Source organism: Panthera onca, chromosome C1, assembly GCF_046562875.1.
Source record: "Panthera onca isolate mPanOnc1 chromosome C1, mPanOnc1 haplotype 2, whole genome shotgun sequence".
Lineage (NCBI taxonomy): Eukaryota > Metazoa > Chordata > Mammalia > Carnivora > Felidae > Panthera > Panthera onca.
Window position 1 is genome coordinate 194,158,094 of NC_138346.1, and position 19,044 is coordinate 194,177,137.

General features: G+C 40.3%; 1 protein-coding gene and 1 pseudogene across 1 annotated transcript in view; both read left to right on the plus strand.

The window, feature by feature from the left end:
• Nucleotides 1-18,773, plus strand: part of CLSPN (claspin) — a 32,045-nt gene extending 13,272 nt beyond the window's left edge. Inside the window, exons 9-25 of the mRNA XM_060623344.3 lie at nucleotides 2,557-2,748; nucleotides 5,373-5,596; nucleotides 6,535-6,713; nucleotides 6,811-6,875; nucleotides 7,443-7,642; nucleotides 7,973-8,127; nucleotides 8,711-8,937; nucleotides 9,744-9,855; nucleotides 11,464-11,545; nucleotides 11,763-11,860; nucleotides 14,624-14,788; nucleotides 14,893-15,014; nucleotides 15,258-15,385; nucleotides 15,702-15,804; nucleotides 16,527-16,609; nucleotides 16,874-17,035; nucleotides 17,344-18,773. Coding sequence (XP_060479327.2) covers nucleotides 2,557-2,748; nucleotides 5,373-5,596; nucleotides 6,535-6,713; nucleotides 6,811-6,875; nucleotides 7,443-7,642; nucleotides 7,973-8,127; nucleotides 8,711-8,937; nucleotides 9,744-9,855; nucleotides 11,464-11,545; nucleotides 11,763-11,860; nucleotides 14,624-14,788; nucleotides 14,893-15,014; nucleotides 15,258-15,385; nucleotides 15,702-15,804; nucleotides 16,527-16,609; nucleotides 16,874-17,035; nucleotides 17,344-17,454 — 2,408 coding nt within the window. The 3' untranslated portion in view covers nucleotides 17,455-18,773. The remainder of the gene's footprint in view (nucleotides 1-2,556; nucleotides 2,749-5,372; nucleotides 5,597-6,534; nucleotides 6,714-6,810; nucleotides 6,876-7,442; nucleotides 7,643-7,972; nucleotides 8,128-8,710; nucleotides 8,938-9,743; nucleotides 9,856-11,463; nucleotides 11,546-11,762; nucleotides 11,861-14,623; nucleotides 14,789-14,892; nucleotides 15,015-15,257; nucleotides 15,386-15,701; nucleotides 15,805-16,526; nucleotides 16,610-16,873; nucleotides 17,036-17,343) is intronic.
• On the plus strand, nucleotides 9,925-10,577 carry LOC132671902 (ATP synthase F(0) complex subunit C1, mitochondrial-like; annotated as a pseudogene).
• Nucleotides 18,774-19,044: the final 271 nt, after the last annotated feature.

Here is a 19,044-nt window from a genome sequence, read left to right on the forward strand (position 1 = left end):
ACATGGAGTAAGGTTTCCATGAGAAAAATGCATATAGATCCAAACTCCGGGGTACCAGAAATATATTACTTCTGTTTCCTGCAATAGTGTAGGGAAAGTCTCTGTCCTCAATTCCTCTACTTTCTGGACAAAGAACAATGGGAATGAGAACAGTTTTAGATTCAGGCTGCTGATGGACACTGAGCTGGAGCAGAGACTTTTCACTTAGAGAGGACATGAAAGGAGCTAGCCAAAGACTGTTGGACGGAGAGGAGCCTGAACAGAGATCCTAGGATGAGGAGGGAGATGGTTGAGCAATATAGTAAAAGGCAAGAAGTAGCAATATAGTAAAAGGCAAAAGTAGGTGCTGTGGTGCATTGGGGATGAAGAGCTTTTAGGGCCTGGCTTTCTCCATAAGAATGAAGGCAACCCCTCTGCCTCACTATCATTTTAGGTCCCAAGTAAATCTTCTTCCACATCCATTTCTTTTATTCTTTTGGTGCCAATAATGACTTGCCTATTTCTGTTCCCTTTCCACTGCCACTACCCATTGCTTCCAGCCTTACTGAACTGCTATAAAAGAGGATACATACCTACATCTTCTCTCCTTGCACTTTTGTTTGTGATATAAACATACTGTCCTTTGGTGTTGGATTTTTTGCTACTAATAAAGTTAGAGAGGGGTGCCTGGGTGGCTCAGTCAGTTAAGCATCCAACTTCGGCTCAGGTCATGATCTCGTGGTTCTTGAGTTTGAGCCCCGCGTCTGGCTCTGTGCTGACAGCTCAGAGCCTGGAGCCTGCTTCAGATTCTGTGTCTCCCTCTCTCTCTGCCCCTCCCCTGCTCATGCTCTGTCTCTCTATCTCAAAAATAAAATACACATTAAAAAAAATAAAAAAAAAAAACGTTAGGGACTCAGAATGGAAAGGCTTCCTTCCAGTCCTATCCCCTTCTAGGGCAGGAAAAACCACAACTAGTTTTGCTAACCACAAAACTACTACAATATGATTTGAGGGCATTTTTTAAGAAAAAGAACCAAACTTGGAGTGTCCTGGACATTTTATGGAAGAGAAGGCATCCCTCAACCCCGAAGGAATCTTTTCTCTTTATTACTGTCTCTCTCTTAAAACAGAGCTCACTGTGGTGTGATGCAAACAGAGGCGTGATGGTGCCCAGTAGCAGCTAGCTGAGGGAGAAAGGAGAAGGAAATTTTGAACTATATAGCATTGGAGAAGAGGGGATAGAGCTCCTGTTGCCGTTTGACCACTGAACTTACCGCTCCTGGTATATGTATATTCCCCTTTGTATGCAAGTTGGGTGTGTGGTTCAGAGGCCACCTGTAAGTGGAATTTCCTTTCTGGTTATACTAGTATAACAGTTTCACCAACATGAGTTACATCACTGACTGGATTGATTGCCATTTTTTTTCCCCCTTTTTAAATTGACCTTGCTCATATTTAGTAAGATTACTATTAAATAGTGAAATGTTCAAAATAGGAAAATTTTTAAAAAGAGGCTGAAACCTATGAAAAATTAAGCCATTGAATGATTGGTAATTATGGTGTTTGTTCCACCAGCATAATACTTTTTTTTTTTTTTTTTTTAAGAATTGCACACATTTAGAAACTTCAGTTGTAAATGTCTACCCTAAAATGATTTTTGAAGTATATCGAGGTAGAATAATTGCAACATTTCATTAGTTTGGGTTAAGCTACGTGAATTGGATATAGGTGTTAGTAGCAAAGGAGTTTTTGGTGTTTTGGGGCATTTTTCTTCTCCCTCCAACTTTGTTGATCTTAAAAACTGATTATTAACTGGAATCTTTTTTTTTTTTTTAATTTTAAATTTATTTATTTAAATTCAAGTTAGTTAACATACGGTGTAGTACGGTTTCAGGAGTGGAACCCAGTGATTCATCACTTACATATGACACCCAGTGCTTATCCCAATAAGTGCCCTCCTTAATGCCCATCACCTATTTAGCCCATCCCCCCCCCTTTACCTCCTCTCTAGCAATCTTCAGTTTGTTCTCTGTATTTAAGAGTCTCTTATGGTTTGCCTCCCTGTTTTTATCTTATTTTTCCTTCCCTTCCCCTATGTTCATCTGTTGTGTTTCTTCAATTCCACATATGAGTGAAATCATGATATTTGTCTTTCTCTGCCTGACTTCTATTGCTTAGCATAATACATTCTAGTTCCATCCATGTTGTTGCAAATAGCAAGATTTCATTCTTTTTGATTGCCAAGTAATATTCCACTGTGTGTGTATATGTATGTATACATTGTGTGTGTGTGTGTACATTGTGTATACATGAAAATACACCCATATACACACCATATCTTTATCCATTCATCAGTCGATGGACATTTGGGCATTTTCCATAATTTGGCTATTGTTGATAACACTGCTATGAACATTGGGGTGCATGTGCCCCTTTGAATCAGCAGTTTTGTATCCTTTGGATAAATAACTAGTAGTACAATTGCTGGGTCGTAGAGTAGTTCTATTCTTAACTGGAATCTTAAAGGAAAGAGTTCAAGCATGGCACACTGACATACTGTTTGGTGTTTGGATCTAGAACTGGAAGCCTTGAAACAGCGTTTCTGGAAGCATGCTAATCCAGCAGTGAAACCCAGGGCTGGTCAGAAGATGAATGTGAACATCATAGTGAAAGGCGTGGGCACTGATGGAAAGGAAGAGCTAAAGGCAGATGTGGTACCTGTGACTTTGGCAGCTGAGAAGCTGGATGGAGCAAGCCACACAAAACCAGGTATTTGAGTGCATGTTTTCGTTTGCGTGCTTTATGCTTTGTACACTGGCAGGTCTTTATGGCTACCGAAGACCCTATAGTGAAAAGTTCTAGAATCTTTTTCCTTGGGCAGTTTGAAGATTGGATAGCAGTACCTCTGGCATGACTCACATGTAGCATTGCTTAGATGTGGGAGGTGATAAGATGACTATTTCCAATAGTTTTTGTCTTATTAAAAAACAGTAAATGTCTGTTGTAGAAAATATATAGAATAAAAAAAAAACTTCTGTGATCCTCTATCAGAGACACCTTCTATAATTATATTGTGTATCCTTTTAATCTCTTTGCATAGGTGTATATATATGTTTTTAAAAACAAACGGGCACCTGGGTGGCTCAGTCGGTTAAGCTTCTGACTTCGGCTCAGGTCATGATCTTGTGCTTTGTGAGTTTAAACCCCACATTGGGCTTGTGCTAACAGCTCAGAGCCTGGAGCCCACTTCAGATTCTGTCTGTCTGTCTGTCTGTCTCTCTCTGTCTCTGCCCTCCCTGACTTGTGCTCTGTCTCTCTCTCTCTCTCAAAAATAAACCTTAAAAACATTTTTTTTAAACAAACTAATGCAATCATATTGTACATTCTGCTTTGTAATCTGCCTTTTTGTTTTAACAATGTCTGTTGTTCCCAGATGTCTGTTGTACTTTGAAAGTACAAGTGACAGGGGCGCCTGGGTGGCTCAGTCGGTTAAGCATCTGAGTTTGACTCAGGTCATCATCTCATGGTTCTTGTGTATGAGCCCCACATCGGGCTCTCTGCTGTCAGGGCAGAGTGCACTTCAGATCTTCTGTCTCCCTCTCTCTCTGCCCCTCTCCCCCTCATGCTGTCCCTCTCTCTCTCAAAACTAAACATTAAAATAAAAGTATAAATAATATATCACATAGAAAATGGAGACACTGAGGAAAAAGTATGAAATGAAAAATTAGTCTTCCTAAAGGCAACTGTTAATTTCTTGTGTGTCCTTGGAAGAAAATTCATATGTGTACACCATTGTGGGTGTGGGCATGAGAGAGAGACAGACAGACAGACAGACATTGGATACTTACTTTCTGCTAGGCATTGCTCTAGGTGCTTTACTGTGAATAACATTAGTATTCTTATTTTATATAGGAGAAAACTGATATACAAAGAATTTAGACAACTTACTCAGGTTTGCACAGCTCATAAGTAGTAGAACCAGTAGCCTAATCCAGACCTCCTAACTTCAGAGTTCGGATACACATTATATTGCTTTTGAGTTTTTTAACAGCTGCATAATATTCCTTTGTGAGACTGTAACATGATTCGTTTAACCATACTCCTGTTAATAGACAGCTTGTATATTCCAGTTGTTGTTATTTCATACAATGTTGCACCGTAGTATCAGATATATGTTGGTTTATTTGGATGCAGAATTCCTTATAGTGGAATCATTGAGTCAAATTTTGATATATATCATCCTGTTCTTCAAAATAGTTGCACCAATTTATACTCTGAATCACAATATATGAGTTCTTGTTTCCTCCAGTTAATATGTCAAAAATGTTACCTCTTACTTTGATTTATATCTCTCTTTTTTTTTTTTTTTTTTTGATGTTTATTTTTGAGACAGAGAGAGACAGAGCATGAACAGGGGAGGGTCAGAGAGAGGGAGACACAGAATCTGAAGCAGGCTCCAGGCTCCGAGCTGTCAGCAGAGCCCGACGAGGGGCTCAAACCCACAGACCGTGAGATTATAACCTGAGCTGGAGTCAGATGCCTAACCGACTGAGCCACCCAGGCACCCTGATTTATATCTCTTTAATTAGAAATGAGACTAGGAGCATCTGGCTGGCTCAGTCAGTGGAGCACGTGACTCTTGATCTTGAGGTTGTGAGTTTAAGCTGCACGTTGGGTGTAGAGAGTACCTAAAAATGAAACCTTTAAGAAAGGAAAAAAGAAATGAGGTTAAGTGTTACTTTTAATTTGTTCACTAACCATGTATGTTCAATTTTTCTGTGAACTACCAGGTCATATTCTTTGCCCATTTTACTTTTGAGTTGTTTCTTTTTTTCTTTAAAAAAATTTTTTTAATGTTTATTTATTTTTGAGAGAGAGAGCGTGAAAGCAGGGAGGGGCAGAGAAAGAGGGAGACAGAGATCAGAAGCAGGCTCTGTGCTTACAGCAGACAGCCTGATGCAGGGCTTGAACTCATGAACCGTGAGATCATGACCTGAGACAAAGTCAAAGCCAGATGCTTAACCGACTGAGCCACCCAGGTGCCCCTTCTTTTTTTCTTTAATATAGGTATATTTATCAAGGTTGTCCTTCATGGCTTCTGGGCCAGAGACTTTCAGAGTCCTACTCTTGCACCCCATTTTTGTCCTCTTTAATAACTTTTATAATCTCTGTGTAGTATATTATCTCAGAGTGTAGAATATAACTATGAAAAGTTCCCTTTAGTTCATAATAATCCTTATTTGTTAAGGTAACACCCTCGAGTAATAAGGTCTCGGATTTTCCTTTTGGGATGTAACTGGAACACTCCTGGGGTTGTCTGAAGTGCACACTTCCATTACTGCAGGAGGTAGTTGGTCGTTATGTCTAAAGCATTTTTTCCTGTTTCTGTTCAGGTGAAAAGCTTCAGGTGCTGAAAGCTAAGCTGCAGGAAGCAATGAAACTCCGTAGGCTTGAGGAGCGCCGAAAGCGCCAAGCATTATTTAAGTTAGATAATGAAGATGGATTTGAAGAAGAGGAAGAGGAGGAAGAAATGACAGATGAGTCTGAGGAAGATGGAGAAGAGGAGGAAGAAGGAGATCTAGAGGAAGAAGAGGAGGAAGAAGAAGGCAATCAGGAGGTTTCTGACAATTATTTCATTTTGTTATTTGTTTAGGATGGATAAGGGAAAGAGAAAATCAGATTTGAATAAGAGTAAGGTAAAGTAAGGTAAGCACATCCAATTGTATAAGAGATTTTAGGGGCAGAGATGGTGTAAGTAACTCACAGGTACCGAAGTCTTTGCATTCAGTTCTGTTAGCACCTCTAGATACCTGCAGTTCCCAGAGGCCTAGCCTTAGCTTCTACCTTTTGGTCTACTCACTGAAATAGAAGGCTAAAATAGAAATGGCTTTGTATTAATAGATGTCTTTATCTTTGATGTTTATTTAAGTTTTCTCTATTCAGAATGAAAAGCAGTCTCAACCTTGGTCAGGTTGAGGTCTGGAATAAATTCTCAGGCAGGCTGAGACCTTCCTGAGTTAATTTCTTTCTCGGTTGAGGAGGAAATTTATAAAAGGGCTCTTGCCGTTGTTCTATACTATTGTCTTCTGCCTAGGGTAGATGATGATGAAGTTTTTGGTAGAAAAAAGGAAGACCCCCCCTTGTTTGAACTCTGCAGTCATTTGAAAGAGTTGGTTCATATTTACCCCTGGATAAAGAAGAGGAAAGCAATGGCTGAACCACGTAGCATGTCATACTCTAGGTTTGGTTTAAGGCCACTAGTTGTCCTGCATTCTCAGGCTAGTTATTTAACCTCTCATTGCCTCAGTAAAATGATAATTCGGTCTTTTTTCAGTCTTGTAGCACTTTGGGGAGGGTAAAATGTAAAAAAGTACAAAAGAGCTCTAGAAGTGTCAGGGAAAGTTATGTTAATGATGATGGTCAGACCAAGTCTCCTTTGGGTTTACCTTTTCAGATTTACGATGTGACCTATAACCAAGCAGCCATGCATGATGCTAACAACATATTTGCTTTTAAATTTTTTTACTTTGGTTTTGGGTGGCATGATTGATGAAGGTTGCAGAATTCCTTCTCAGTAGTGAAGAAATAGAAACCAAAGATGAGAAAGAAATGGATAAAGAAAACAGTGATGGCAGTAGTGAAATTGGCAAGTCAGTTGGCCTTCTCTCTGTCCCCAAACCTCTGTCATCTGATTCTACCTTACTTCTATTTAAGGACAACTCTTCCAAGATGGGGTAAGTAATTCTCTTTAGGGAAAGATAAGATTCCCTTGGGTTTGCCCCTCTTGTTAGAAGCAGAAGCAGATAAACAATTTACCTTCTTATTTTGTAGTTACTTTCCTAGTGAAGAAAAATCAGAAACAGATGAAATCTCAGGCAAAAGGCCTAGCAAACTGGGTAAGTAGTGACTCTTGTGCCGAACTTGACTTTTCTTATCTCCTCTAGCTTTGATACTTAAGGACAATTCCATTAAGATTCCATTTTTTTGAGCTCTAGTGGACTTCACTCTTACTTGTGGCGATGAAAGGAACTTATGAATTAGAACAATTTTCTTGATTCTGTTTTGGAAAACTTACATTCAGTTTCTTTGTTATTGACCATGGACACATACTAGGTCCTTAGTAGTGTGTGTTGAATGAGTGAACCATGAAACATTTCAATCATATGTAGATGAACAGAAGATGTATACATGATTGGATAATGGAAAGAGTGATTATAGGCATTAGGCAGGGTGAGACAAAGATGGGAACTTTCAGGGGTCACTTAGCTCAGAGTGGTAAATCTTGATTGTATAATGCTATCTCAGTACTATAATTTACCTTTAACTTCATGTTTTAGAACATAGAACTTGAGAGATTTGCCTATGGATGTTACCTGATAGCTTTACATTCTCAATTCTTCTTCCTAAACAAATCCACCTTATTTCTGGAATCATGTACTTAAAAATGATTTCTCTTTCTTTAGATGAAGATGATTCATGCTCATTGCTAACAAAGGAGAGCAGCCACAATAGCAGCTTTGAGCTGATTGGCTCCACAATTCCGTCCTATCAGCCTTGCAACAGACAAACAGGCCGTGGGACCAGTTTTCTCCCCACAGCAGGAGGATTCAGATCTCCTTCCCCTGGGCTATTTCGAACCAGTCTGGTCAGCTCAGCTTCTAAGGTAAGATGGTGATGGTTTTCTAATCTCCTCCCCCTTTTGCTTCCCACACTGCTAAATAAAGTGTGTCCAAGCCAACCAACTCCCACTACATTATGTATGTTCAATTTAAAGAATCCACCCCCTTTGTGTATTAAAAACAATCCTCATCCAATGTTCTTACATTCTTGAAGGTATTTTTCTTTATGCTTCCCTTGGCTATGCATTGTCCTCCTCAACTGCAATTGCCTTAGAGTAGATGAAATACTGCAAATAGCAACTTCTGTTGTTGTCATGACAGTGAATGACAATTATAAAATGTTTTGTTTTTGTTTGGTTTTGTTTTGGTGCCAGAGTTCAGGAAAGCTGTCTGAGCCTTCACTTCCCATAGAGGATTCCCAGGATCTGTATAACGCCTCCCCAGAGCCTAAGACACTTTTCCTGGGAGCAGGAGACTTCCAGTTCTGTTTAGAAGATGACACTCAGAGCCAACTGTTGGATGCAGATGGGTAGGTAGTTTTATGTTTCTGTGGGTGGGATGGTGCTGGGTACTGCTTAATTTTGTTTAAAAATAAAGTAAGCTTCTGTCACTCCATCTGTGCTTTCTCTTCTGAGAAAGAGAAGGTGTACAGACCATTAGTATTACATTCTGCAAGTCTGAAGAAAATCTCTCCAGAAAATAAAATGTAAATAGTCCTAGCTACCATTCTGATCCTTCGATCTCTGCTTTACTTGAAATGCACAGCTCCTGTAAGGGCATCAAATCTTCCTGTATCCATTCTGCTGCGTGTAGGCTTGTTGTGTGGAATTGAGAATGGAGACACCCATGGCACGTTACATGGACATAACACCAAGTTCTATTCTGGCACTGTCTGAAGCCAAAAATTATCCTTTACCCTTACCTTTCGAATATCATTTATTCTTTAATTAAACTCCCTCCCATTTTAGATTATCCTAAGGCTTCAGTTTGAATCCTCTGTCTTCTGGTTTGGGATTCAGCTTCTAAGTTCAGTTTTAGAAACATCAAAATTTTTCACACACTACTTTGTTTTTTCCCTAGGGAATTTCTTATATTCTTCATTGTGCTTGTAGGTTCTTAAATGTTAGAAACCACAGGAATCAGTACCAATCTCTGAAGCCTCGATTGCCATTGGCCAGTATGGATGAGAATGCCATGGATGCTAACATGGACGAACTATTGGATCTGTGCACTGGAAAGTTCACATCTCAAGCTGAAAAAACTCTGTCCAGGAAGAGCGACAAGAAAGAGAACCTGGAGGAACTTCTGAATCTTTGTTCAGGAAAATTCACTTCTCAGGGTAAATATCCAACAGAGAGTATCAGGCTCTCCATAGCCAAATATCTTAAGTCAGTGTCCTTGAAAAGAAGCCTGTTACTCTTGGGTGAAGAGTTCACAGAAAACAGGGCTATGATGGATTCTTACGTGCGGGTTGAATTCTTAGCTTCCTGATATTTAGAGCCCTTACTTTCTTAAGGTGGTAAAATGTCAACTTAAGACTGCTTTAGCTTTTGGTACACCTGGGTGGTTCATTTGGTTGAGTGTCCAACTCTTGATTTTGGCTCAAGTCATGATCTCACGGTTCGTGAGGTCTGGCTTTGTGCTGACAGGTTGCAGCCTGCTTGGGATTCTCTGTCTCTCCCTCTTTCTCTGCCCTTCCCCTGCTTGCATGTGTGCATTCTCTCTCTCTCTCTCTCTCTCTCTCTCAAAATAAATAAATAAACTTAAAATTAAAAAAAGACTGCTCTAGCTTTTGCCATGTGATTTCTCATTTATAGCTAATATGTATGCAAAGCTTTGAACAGTGTTGGTGTGTAGTAAATTTCATACAAATGCTTACTTGTTTCCACCTGTATGCTCCTTTTTCCCCAATGCTAGAATGTTAGCTATGTGGGAGCTGGGAGTTTTGTTTTGTTCACTACTGTATCCCTGGTGCCTGGCACATAGTAAGTACTAAATAAGGATTTGTTGAATGAATGGATGGTGAGCTCTTTTTGGCAAGCTTACCTTATAACTGTATTGAGCTGGCATGTCTTTAGATGGCTGGGGAAAGAGGATAAAGCTGTTATTTCTTGGTGACAAATCTTTTTCATTGTTGTGATATAGATGCCTCTACTCTGGCTCCATCAGAGTTAAATAAGCAAGAAAAGGAGAACAGTTTGGGTGATCCCATGGAAGAAGCCCTTGCTCTTTGCTCAGGCTCTTTCCCCACAGACAGGTGAGTCTCAGTGATTGGAGGGAACTTCAGAAGGCCCAGTCGTCTGGTAAAATCCTGGGGTCCACAGTAATGAGTCATCTTAGGAGCTTCATATCCTGTCCGAGAGTCTTGCAGTGTGTTTGAGTCTTGTTTACAAAGTAAGGAAATTACAGTGCTTTCATTTAGTTGGTGGAGAACAGGGTTAAAAAAGGCAAGCATAGAAACCTAAAGGTAAAGCTGGGAGGCAGACAGTGTAGACCACCGGGTGCTGCCTATTCTTCCAGCTCTGATCTGCTGTTGTAACGGGTCTAATCAGGCCTATGTCTGCCTTCTCCTTGAGCAGGCCAGTGATCCCATCTACACAGTCATCCTACAGCAGCTCCCCACTCCAGGTTGCCCAGTGGGAGTTCCAGACCAATGTTGTTTCCTGGGACATTGACACAGTAGCCAAGTTTATTGGCGCTGGGGCTGCCACAGTTAGTGTGGCTGGCTCAGGGGCTGGCACCAGAACGGCATTTGGCAGTTTGATCATTGGCTATGCCAGGAACCCATCTCTGAAGCAGCAGCTCTTCTATGCCATTCTGGGCTTTGGTGTGTCTGAGGGCATGGGGTTCTTCTGTCTGATAGTCACTTTCCTCATCCTCTTCGCCATGTGAGGGTCCATGGGGGTCACCTACCTGTCCCTGCTGCTTTGACTTCAGGCGCTGCCTGGTGCTAAAAGTGTGCTAAGCTTTACCATTAAACAAAACATTTCTCTTTAAAAAAAAAAAAAAAAAAAAAAAAAAGACAAGAATAAGCACATGAAAGTGTTCAACGCTGATATTTAGGGAAATGCAAATCAAAACAATAAGATACTACCTCACATGCGTTAGATGGCTACTATTAAAAAAAAAACACCAACCAGAAAATAAGAAGTATTTGTGAGGATATGGAGATATTGGAGCCCTTACCCACTGCTGGTAGGAATATAAAATGTTGAAGCTGTTATGGAAATCAGAATGGCATTTCCTCAACTAAAAATAGAATATGATCCAGCAATTCCAAGTATATTCACAAAAGAAGTGAAAATCGGGTCTCAAGTGTTTGTACACCCATGTTCACAGTAGCATTATTCATCATAGTAAAAAAATGGAGATATCCCAAATGGATAAACAAAATGTGGTGGACACACACAGGAATATTATTCAACCTTAAAAAGGAAGGAAATTCTGATACATGGGACAACATGGTTGAATCCTGAGGATATTATGGTAATTGAAATAAGCCAGTCCCCAAAATACAAATATCGTAGGATTCCACTTACATGAGGTACTTAGAGTTGTCAAATTCATAGAGGCAGAAAGTAGAAGGGTTGGATGCCAATTGGTGAGGGGAGGGAAGAGTGGAGAATTGTTGATTAAAGGGCATAGAGTTTCAGTTTTGAAAGATGAAAGGAGTTTTGGATGTTGGTTGGACAACAATGGGATTATGTTGTATGTTTTATTACAATTAAATTTGGCAAAGTATCTTATTTCCTATTTCTTAAAGAGATTGTTGGTGCTAATAAAATATTTTCAGTTCCTAAGTTGGCTGACTTCTTATTGTTTGGTTCCAACATCTTATTTATTAATTTCTTGATTTGCATTTTAGGGAAGAAGAAGAAGAAGGGGAAGAGGAAGAATTTGGAGACTTTCGGCTTGTCCCAAATGATAATGAGTTTGATAGCGATGAGGTGAGTTTGAAGGGTACAAAGTAATCATAACTGAACTCCATGTATTGCTGCTGTATGTTTTTTTTTCTAGTCTGAGTTCTTGAGAATTCTGTTTGTCATGTTAGCAGAAGCAGTTTCCTAGAATGAGACATTTGGGCAGAAATTTATAAATCCTGTTTTAGTTGAGGACACGTTTTATTCTGTTTAACTTTGTGTGTGATACTCTATGATTTTTCAGGATGAATGCAGTAACTCTGATAATGAACATCTGGCACTGGAAGACCATGAAGATGATGATGAAGAGCTAAAACAGTCTGAGAAGTTGAAAAGGCAAATGTAGGTGTTCTGTCCATTCCTTCCATTGCTAGAGAAAGTTCTAACAGTTAAATTGTAGCTTGCCACTGTTTTACCTATGTTTGCTTGGTTGTATTGCTTTTAGGCATTAACACAGATTAAATAAAACCCATTCATGTAATATCACTTGAGTATTCAGAGATGGTTACGTTCTCCTTAGTGATTTCTATACTAAATATCTCTAGTTCCTACTGCTATTTCTCACATGACATTGCTTCTAGACTCCTCATGTACTGGGTATTCTCTTTATCCTCAGGTGTGGTGTGACTACTGCTGTATGTAGTGCTACCACCACATCCCTTGTTCTGGATGCATACTGCTTGTAAAGTAACCAGGGATTATAAGAGCTGAGTCACGGTAGATCCTGAGGATCTAGTAGACAGCTAAAATTCCTGGGTCTTTTTTTTCCTCTGAATTACTGTCATTTCAGGTTTTCCTCATTCTAGTCTTGGGTAAATGGGTTCCCTGTTTATTTTTTTTAATGTTTTGCTGTTCTGATCATGAAAGTAAACCATTTATTTTATTTAAAAGAATACAAAAAGATATAAATAAAAAGTCATCTGTGTTCACCATCCAGAATATTTAATGAAAGTGTTGATGGTAGTTATTGCTTTGTAGCCATTTTTATGCATATATTTTCATATAGTTGATATCTGTGCAATTTTTTTATGTATAATTTTTCATCTTTTTTCCCCACTTAGGATATACATAAGCATTTTCCCATGATGTTAAAAGTTTTATAAAGACCATTTTAATAGGTAATCAGTATTATATTGTATGTGGATGACTTTTGGAATTCACATACAGGATATCATATTGATCCCTACTAGATTTAATTATTGTTTCTAGCCCATCATTCCATTCTATTAAGGTCAGTTTGGGGTTCTAATTTCTCACCTGTCAAGTTAACTATCTCATACAGCTTTGGGTCATCTATAGATTTTTCTACAGCAGTGGTTCTTTTTTTTTTTTTTAATGTTTATTTTTGAGAGAGAGAGAGGCAGAGTGTGAGTGGGGGAGGAGCAAAAAGAGAGGGAGACACAGAATTCGAAGCAGGCTCCAGGCTCTGAGCTGTTCACAGAGTCTGACACGGGACTTGAACTCACGAACCACGAGATCGTGACCTGAGCCAAAGGTTAGTCAGATGCTTAACTGACTGAGCCACCCAGGCACCCCTAAATTTTTTTATGTTTATTATTTTTGAGAGAGAGAGAGAGAGAAAGAGAGAGACAGAGTGTAAGCGGGGGAGGGGCAGAGAGAGAAGGAGACACAGAATAGGAAGCAGGCTCGAGCCCAATGTGGGGCTTGAACTCATGAACCGGAAGATCATGACCTGAGCTGAGGGTGGACACTTAACTGACTGAGCCACCCAGGTGCCCCTAAGGTGGTTGTTCTTAAACCTTATTTAACTGTAGAGTCCTTTGTTCAAATGAAATCTTAGAAAGACAGCTAAAAGTTGAACAGCTCAAAGTGGGTAGATGGGAAGGTTGGGGAACTTAGTGTCTGGTAGCCCTTGAAGGAATTCCCTAGAAGCCTAGGATTTAGAGAAATTCAGCTTAAAAAAAAATAACATAAGTCTTTAATAAAAATCAGCCTTCAGGGCGCTTGGGTGGTTCAGTCAGTTAAGTGTCCGACTCTTGACTTTGGCCTGGGTCATGATCTCATAGTTCGAGAGTTTGAGCCCTGCATCAGGCTCTGTGCTGACAGCGTGGAGCCTGCTTGGGATTCTCCCTCTCTCTCTCTCTCTCTCTCTCTCTACCTCTCTCTCTCTCTCTACCTCTCTCTCTCTCTCTGCCCCTCTCCTGCTTGCTCTCTATTGCTCTTAAAATAAATAAAAATAAACTTAAAAAAAATTAACCTTCAGAAAGCCATCAAACTTCTGACACTCATGACTGTAGATGGCAGTACTTTGAACCCAAAGTGAAAGCAGATTTGTTCTCAATGGGAACTGAAGTCACAAAAACTTACTAGTAGTGGCTTTGCTTACCAGTAACTCTGAGCCTCAGTCATGTCTCTAACTCGGGGGTCCAGATGTGGTAGCTGTAAGAGATCCCAGTCTATTACCTTTCTATTCCATACCATCTCTAGACTGTCTCCTAACACTGGTGAGCTTAAATACAGAACAGAATGATCCAAACTTTCCAGCAGTTATGTTTCAAATGTATAGAGGAGATTGGGAGTTCTGGCTTTAAAGAACCTGATTGAATCCAGGCTCTGCTGCCTCCTCGCTATGTGACTTTGGGTAATTTATTTACTCTCTGAATCTCAATTCATTCAACTGCAAATTAAAGGAAATAAAAGTACTCCCTCCTGAGATAACGCTATGATGCTTGTAAAGCACAGTTATTGGCACACAGTATATATTAAATGATAGACTTTAAGTATTATCAAAATGTATTATTATAAATTTAAGCTTATTATTATTAGAAGTGGCTCTGTGTTCTGCTTTTCTCATTACATCCATAATCTGTGTATGTATTCATTGTTGCATTTTCTTAAATTTTTTTAATGTTTATTTTTTTGAGAGGGAGAGACAGAGTATGAGCAGGGGAGGGGCAGAGAGAGAGGGAAACACAGAATATGAAGCAGGTTCCAGGCTCTGAGCTGTCAGCACAGAGCCTGACGTGGGGCTCGAACTCACAAACCGTGAGATCATGACCTGAGCAGAAGTTGGATGCTAAACTGACTGAACCACCCAGGCGCCCCTCATTATTGCATTTTCTAATCTTTAAAATTATTCTCTAGGAGATTGAAGAAATACCTGGAGGACGAGGCAGAAGTGTCAGGGAGTGATGTGGGAAGTGAAGATGAGTATGATGGGGAAGATATTGATGAATATGAACAGGAAGAAATTGATGAAGTACTTCCTTCTGATGAGGAGCTGCAGAATCAAATCAAGAAAATACACATGTCAGTATCCCAACAGGTCCTTCTGAGTAATGGGGTGTTTCTTAAGTCAGGCCCTACGATCAGCCAGAGTGGTCCTGGTTTTGTACACCATATTTTTCCTGCAGGAAAACGATGTTGGATGATGATAAGCGACAGCTACGTTTATACCAGGAGAGGTACCTTGCTGATGGGGATCTGCACAGTGATGGTCCTGGACGAATGAGGAAATTCCGATGGAAAAACATAGGTATCTTGGATGTTGCTGTTAGAAATAAATGGTACAATGTACATGTTTGTCCAGTTTAAGACTGTGAGTGGAAATCAAAACTGTAGCAGTCTATTGTGGAGGACCTGGCTAGAACTTACTTTCTATTAGTGAATGGGACGAGCTTGTATTGGTATATGGTAAATGATGAGTTCATTTGTGTCTGTCTGGCACCTTATCCTATGGGGATTGCAGAATGCTGATAGCCTTAACTGTTTGCTTTAGATGATGCTTCCCAGATGGACTTGTTCCACAGAGACTCTGATGATGATCAGATTGAAGAGCAGCTTGATGAGACAGAAGCCCATTGGAGGAAGGAAAGAATTGAAAGAGAGCAGTGGCTTCGAGACCAGGTAGGAAGTCTGCAGGAAAGTCGCCTATTCTGACTCTATAAGGAGGAAAAGACCCACTCACCTCGCTTGTCAGGATAGTTTTGAAATCTTGGGCAACTAACTTATTGCTGTCCCTTTTAATACTTGAATTTTCTTTTATGCTTTGAGAAGATTACCATGGGCAGTTCAATTCATGTTTGTTTGTCCAATATCAGTTTTTTGTCTAAATCAACAAAGGTTGCAAAAAGGAAAACAAATGATATCTCAGGTCCAGGCTATGCTAAATATTTCTGGAAGTGGTAGACTTCTTTTAATGTTGTCTGATTTTTATTTTCAGGCACAGCAGGGGAAAATTGCAGCTGAAGAAGAAGAAATTGGAGAAGACAGTCAGTTTATGATGCTAGCCAAGAAAGTTACAGCCAAAGCACTACAGAAAAATGGTGAGCTCTTGGTCCTCCTCTGTGTCCAGCCCCCTGGATTGTTGGTGTTGGAGCCTTGGAAGTGACTCCAACCTTTAGGGGCTGTTGCAGCTCAGGCATGGGCCTTTGTCCAATACTGTCTTAAAGAGGCACCTCAGAGATGGGAAAGACAGTGTTCTTGGATCTTAGACTATTTGACAGTGGACATTGTACTTGTGAGTATATGTAGCTGGTTTTATCTTCTAAGGCAGCTCAGAGTAGGAATTCTGGCTTTTTTTTTTTTTTTAAATTAATTTTTTTTTTTAATGTTTATTTATTTTTGAGAGAGAGAGAGACAGAGTGCGAGCAAGAGAGGGGCAGAGAGGGAGACACAGAATCCAAAGCAGGCTCCAGGCTCTGAGCTGTCAGCACAGAGCCTGATGTGGGGCTTGAACTCCTGAATGGTGAGATCATGACCTGAACCAAAGTCAGACACTTAACTGACTGAGCCACCCAGGCACCCTCAGAGCTGAGGCTTTTAAAGACTATTCCGTACTTTTGTCACTCTTGTTTTTTCTTATTACTGTTAATGATTTGTCGATATCCAACTTGGTTGTCTGTCTTCTTGGAGCCACTTAATATAGTTTAAAGTCACCATTATAAAATAATCAGAGTTCCTAAGCTTTAGTTTAGTTACAGGTTTCTTAGCTTGTTTAATTTACCTAGCTTTGCCCAGAACAAGCCTCTCTGTCTTTTCTTTTCAGCCAATCGCACTGTGGTTATTCAAGAACCAAAGTCTTTACTCAGAAATCCTTTTGAAGCCATCAGGCCAGAAAGTGCTCACCAGGTTGGTTGGGGACTTTGTTAACCTGATGTCATAATCTGCAAGTTTATATAGGTCCCGGTCAGGCTAAGGGAATACTCTATTGTCAAGGGGAGGGAGGTGGCTGCAGGAAATGAAAGTAGATGTCAAAGGAGTTTGCTGTTCCTTTTCTCCTTGAGTGGGGTAGGAATATGTCCCCTCAAGACCTGGGGGAGGCAGGGAAGGACTGACTTCTCATTCTTTCCTTGACACTTGGGATTTGATGCCAAACGACTCTTCTCTTTTCAGCTGAAGACAGGCTCACTGCTAAACCAGCCCAAAGCCGTGCTTCAGAAACTGGCTGCCCTCTCTGACCTCAACCCCAGTGCGCCCCGAAATTTAAGAAACTTTGTCTTCCACACACTTTCTCCTGTTAAGGCTGAGGCAGCGAAGGAATCATCTAAGCCTCAGGTAGGGAATTTGAGGACTTGTTTGGTGGCTCTCCACAGCAAGATTTATTTATTTATTTTTAAATAGAAAATATAGATATTTCTGACTTAAAGGCTTATGCTGCAGGGTTAATCTTGCACTCCCCATAAGGTACAAGAGGACTGCTACCCCCAGTAGGTAATCAGCTTTGAAACTTTCCTGGAAAGTTTATATTTCTTTCTTTTTTCCTAAACATCCATGATTTAACTATGAGTTCCTAAAGAGCTAATTGAAGGTAAGTACTTGTATGAGGGTCTTGAGCTGATCCTGATTCTTTCTCTGCTCTCTAGGTAAGGAGAAGGGGTCCATCTTTAATGACATCCCCTTCACCTAAGCGCCTCAAAACAGATGATAGTACTTCAGGATTGAAGCAAAGCATCTTCAGATACTTGGAAAGCTAACACCATCAGGGTTGATGGCACCTATGTTGAGACTGCTTGAGAAGTTTCTGGCATTGAAGGTTGGAATCGATGTTCATGTGGATGATCCCTGCCCCCCTTCCTTCATAATCAGTGCATTAAGATTATGGACAGAGATTCCAGTTCTTTCCACTGCATGGCTCTGGACATCTTTTTCCTTTCCTAGTATTATTTCCTGGGTTAGCCACTAATCTTAATTCTGCAGTGTTTACAACAATAACTCATGGGTACTTGCGTGAAGGCTCACTTCCTCCATTATATATTTGACATTTTGTCCTAGCAGCCTCCTGGGTTGATAGGGGTGGTTAGAGGAGGTTAGGTGTGAAAGGTGTGGTTAGAGGAGGAGAAGGAGAAGAAAAAATGTGTCATTACAGAAAAAAACAGAAAACAGTGAATGTTGACACCAGAATGAATCCTTCACACCCTAAGACGTGTACCATGGTGACCTGGACTCTGTGAAAGAGAGCCTTCTTAGAGGACCTGGGAACTAATAGATGGCCTTTATATTTGTCTTGCCCCTTCTATTTTCCTGCATGCATCTTCCCTAGGCAGCCTCAACTTGTCAATTAACATTTGCTTCCCTTATAATAAGGACTCAGTTGGTCCTCAGTCAGAAAGATCTTGGCCCTAATTTTCTGGACTACAAGGATAAAGTTAAAGGGTTACACCCAGTGTCTGTCCACATTACATATCTGATGGAGAGTGCAGAGAGCTCTCTCCTGGGACTAAATTCTCAACGTGCAACAATGTTGCTCAAGGACCTCCCTTCTCATCGTGACACACACAAAAATATAACTATTATTTATCGCATTCAGCTGGGTTTATTACATTGCCCTGACCAGAGGACAATTTAATCTGTCATTACTTATTTAGAAAGAAGACCACTATGGAGTTTATAATCAAAATATTGTTGAACGTAATTCCCCCCACTCCCAATTTTCCCTGAACAATCATGAGGCTCTTAGAACTTTAGGCAGATCTTTTCCCCCCTTAGAACTGAGTGTCACTGCTGCTTTGGAAAAACGTTCCATGTGAATACTGTGGTTTCAGTGACAGGAGCTGGACTTGAGAAATTGGATGAATTGTGCCAGTTTTTTTATTGGCAAATGGGAAACACCAATTTATTTGCTGGAATTAGGGTATAGGTTTTCTACAATTGTTTCTAATACACAAGATGCTGACTTTGAGAGAATTTGTATATTTGTAATCTTTTAATGGGGAAAATGTATATAAAGATGTTTTAATATGTATGTAGTGTTTCAATAAATCTCAATGCCTGAAGGCAGGGTTTGCCATCCAGATTGGGTGCTCATTCTTAGGTCAGTCCCTGTGTAATATCGAGCATTGTTTTCAGGCTGCCTCCCTCCCAGGGAAGCCCTCTGGGTCTAGAGAGAGAGGCTGGGCAGTTGTCCCTCCCTGACCTCTCAGCTTAATTGATCATATTCACTCCCAAAGTGGTTTGGGTTCAGTACAGGTAAAGAGACTTTACATACATGGTACCTGTTGTTATAGCCCTCTGATTGGCAGCTGTGGGTCCAAAACGAGAGTTAATGCCCCTCCCTTTGAGCTTTT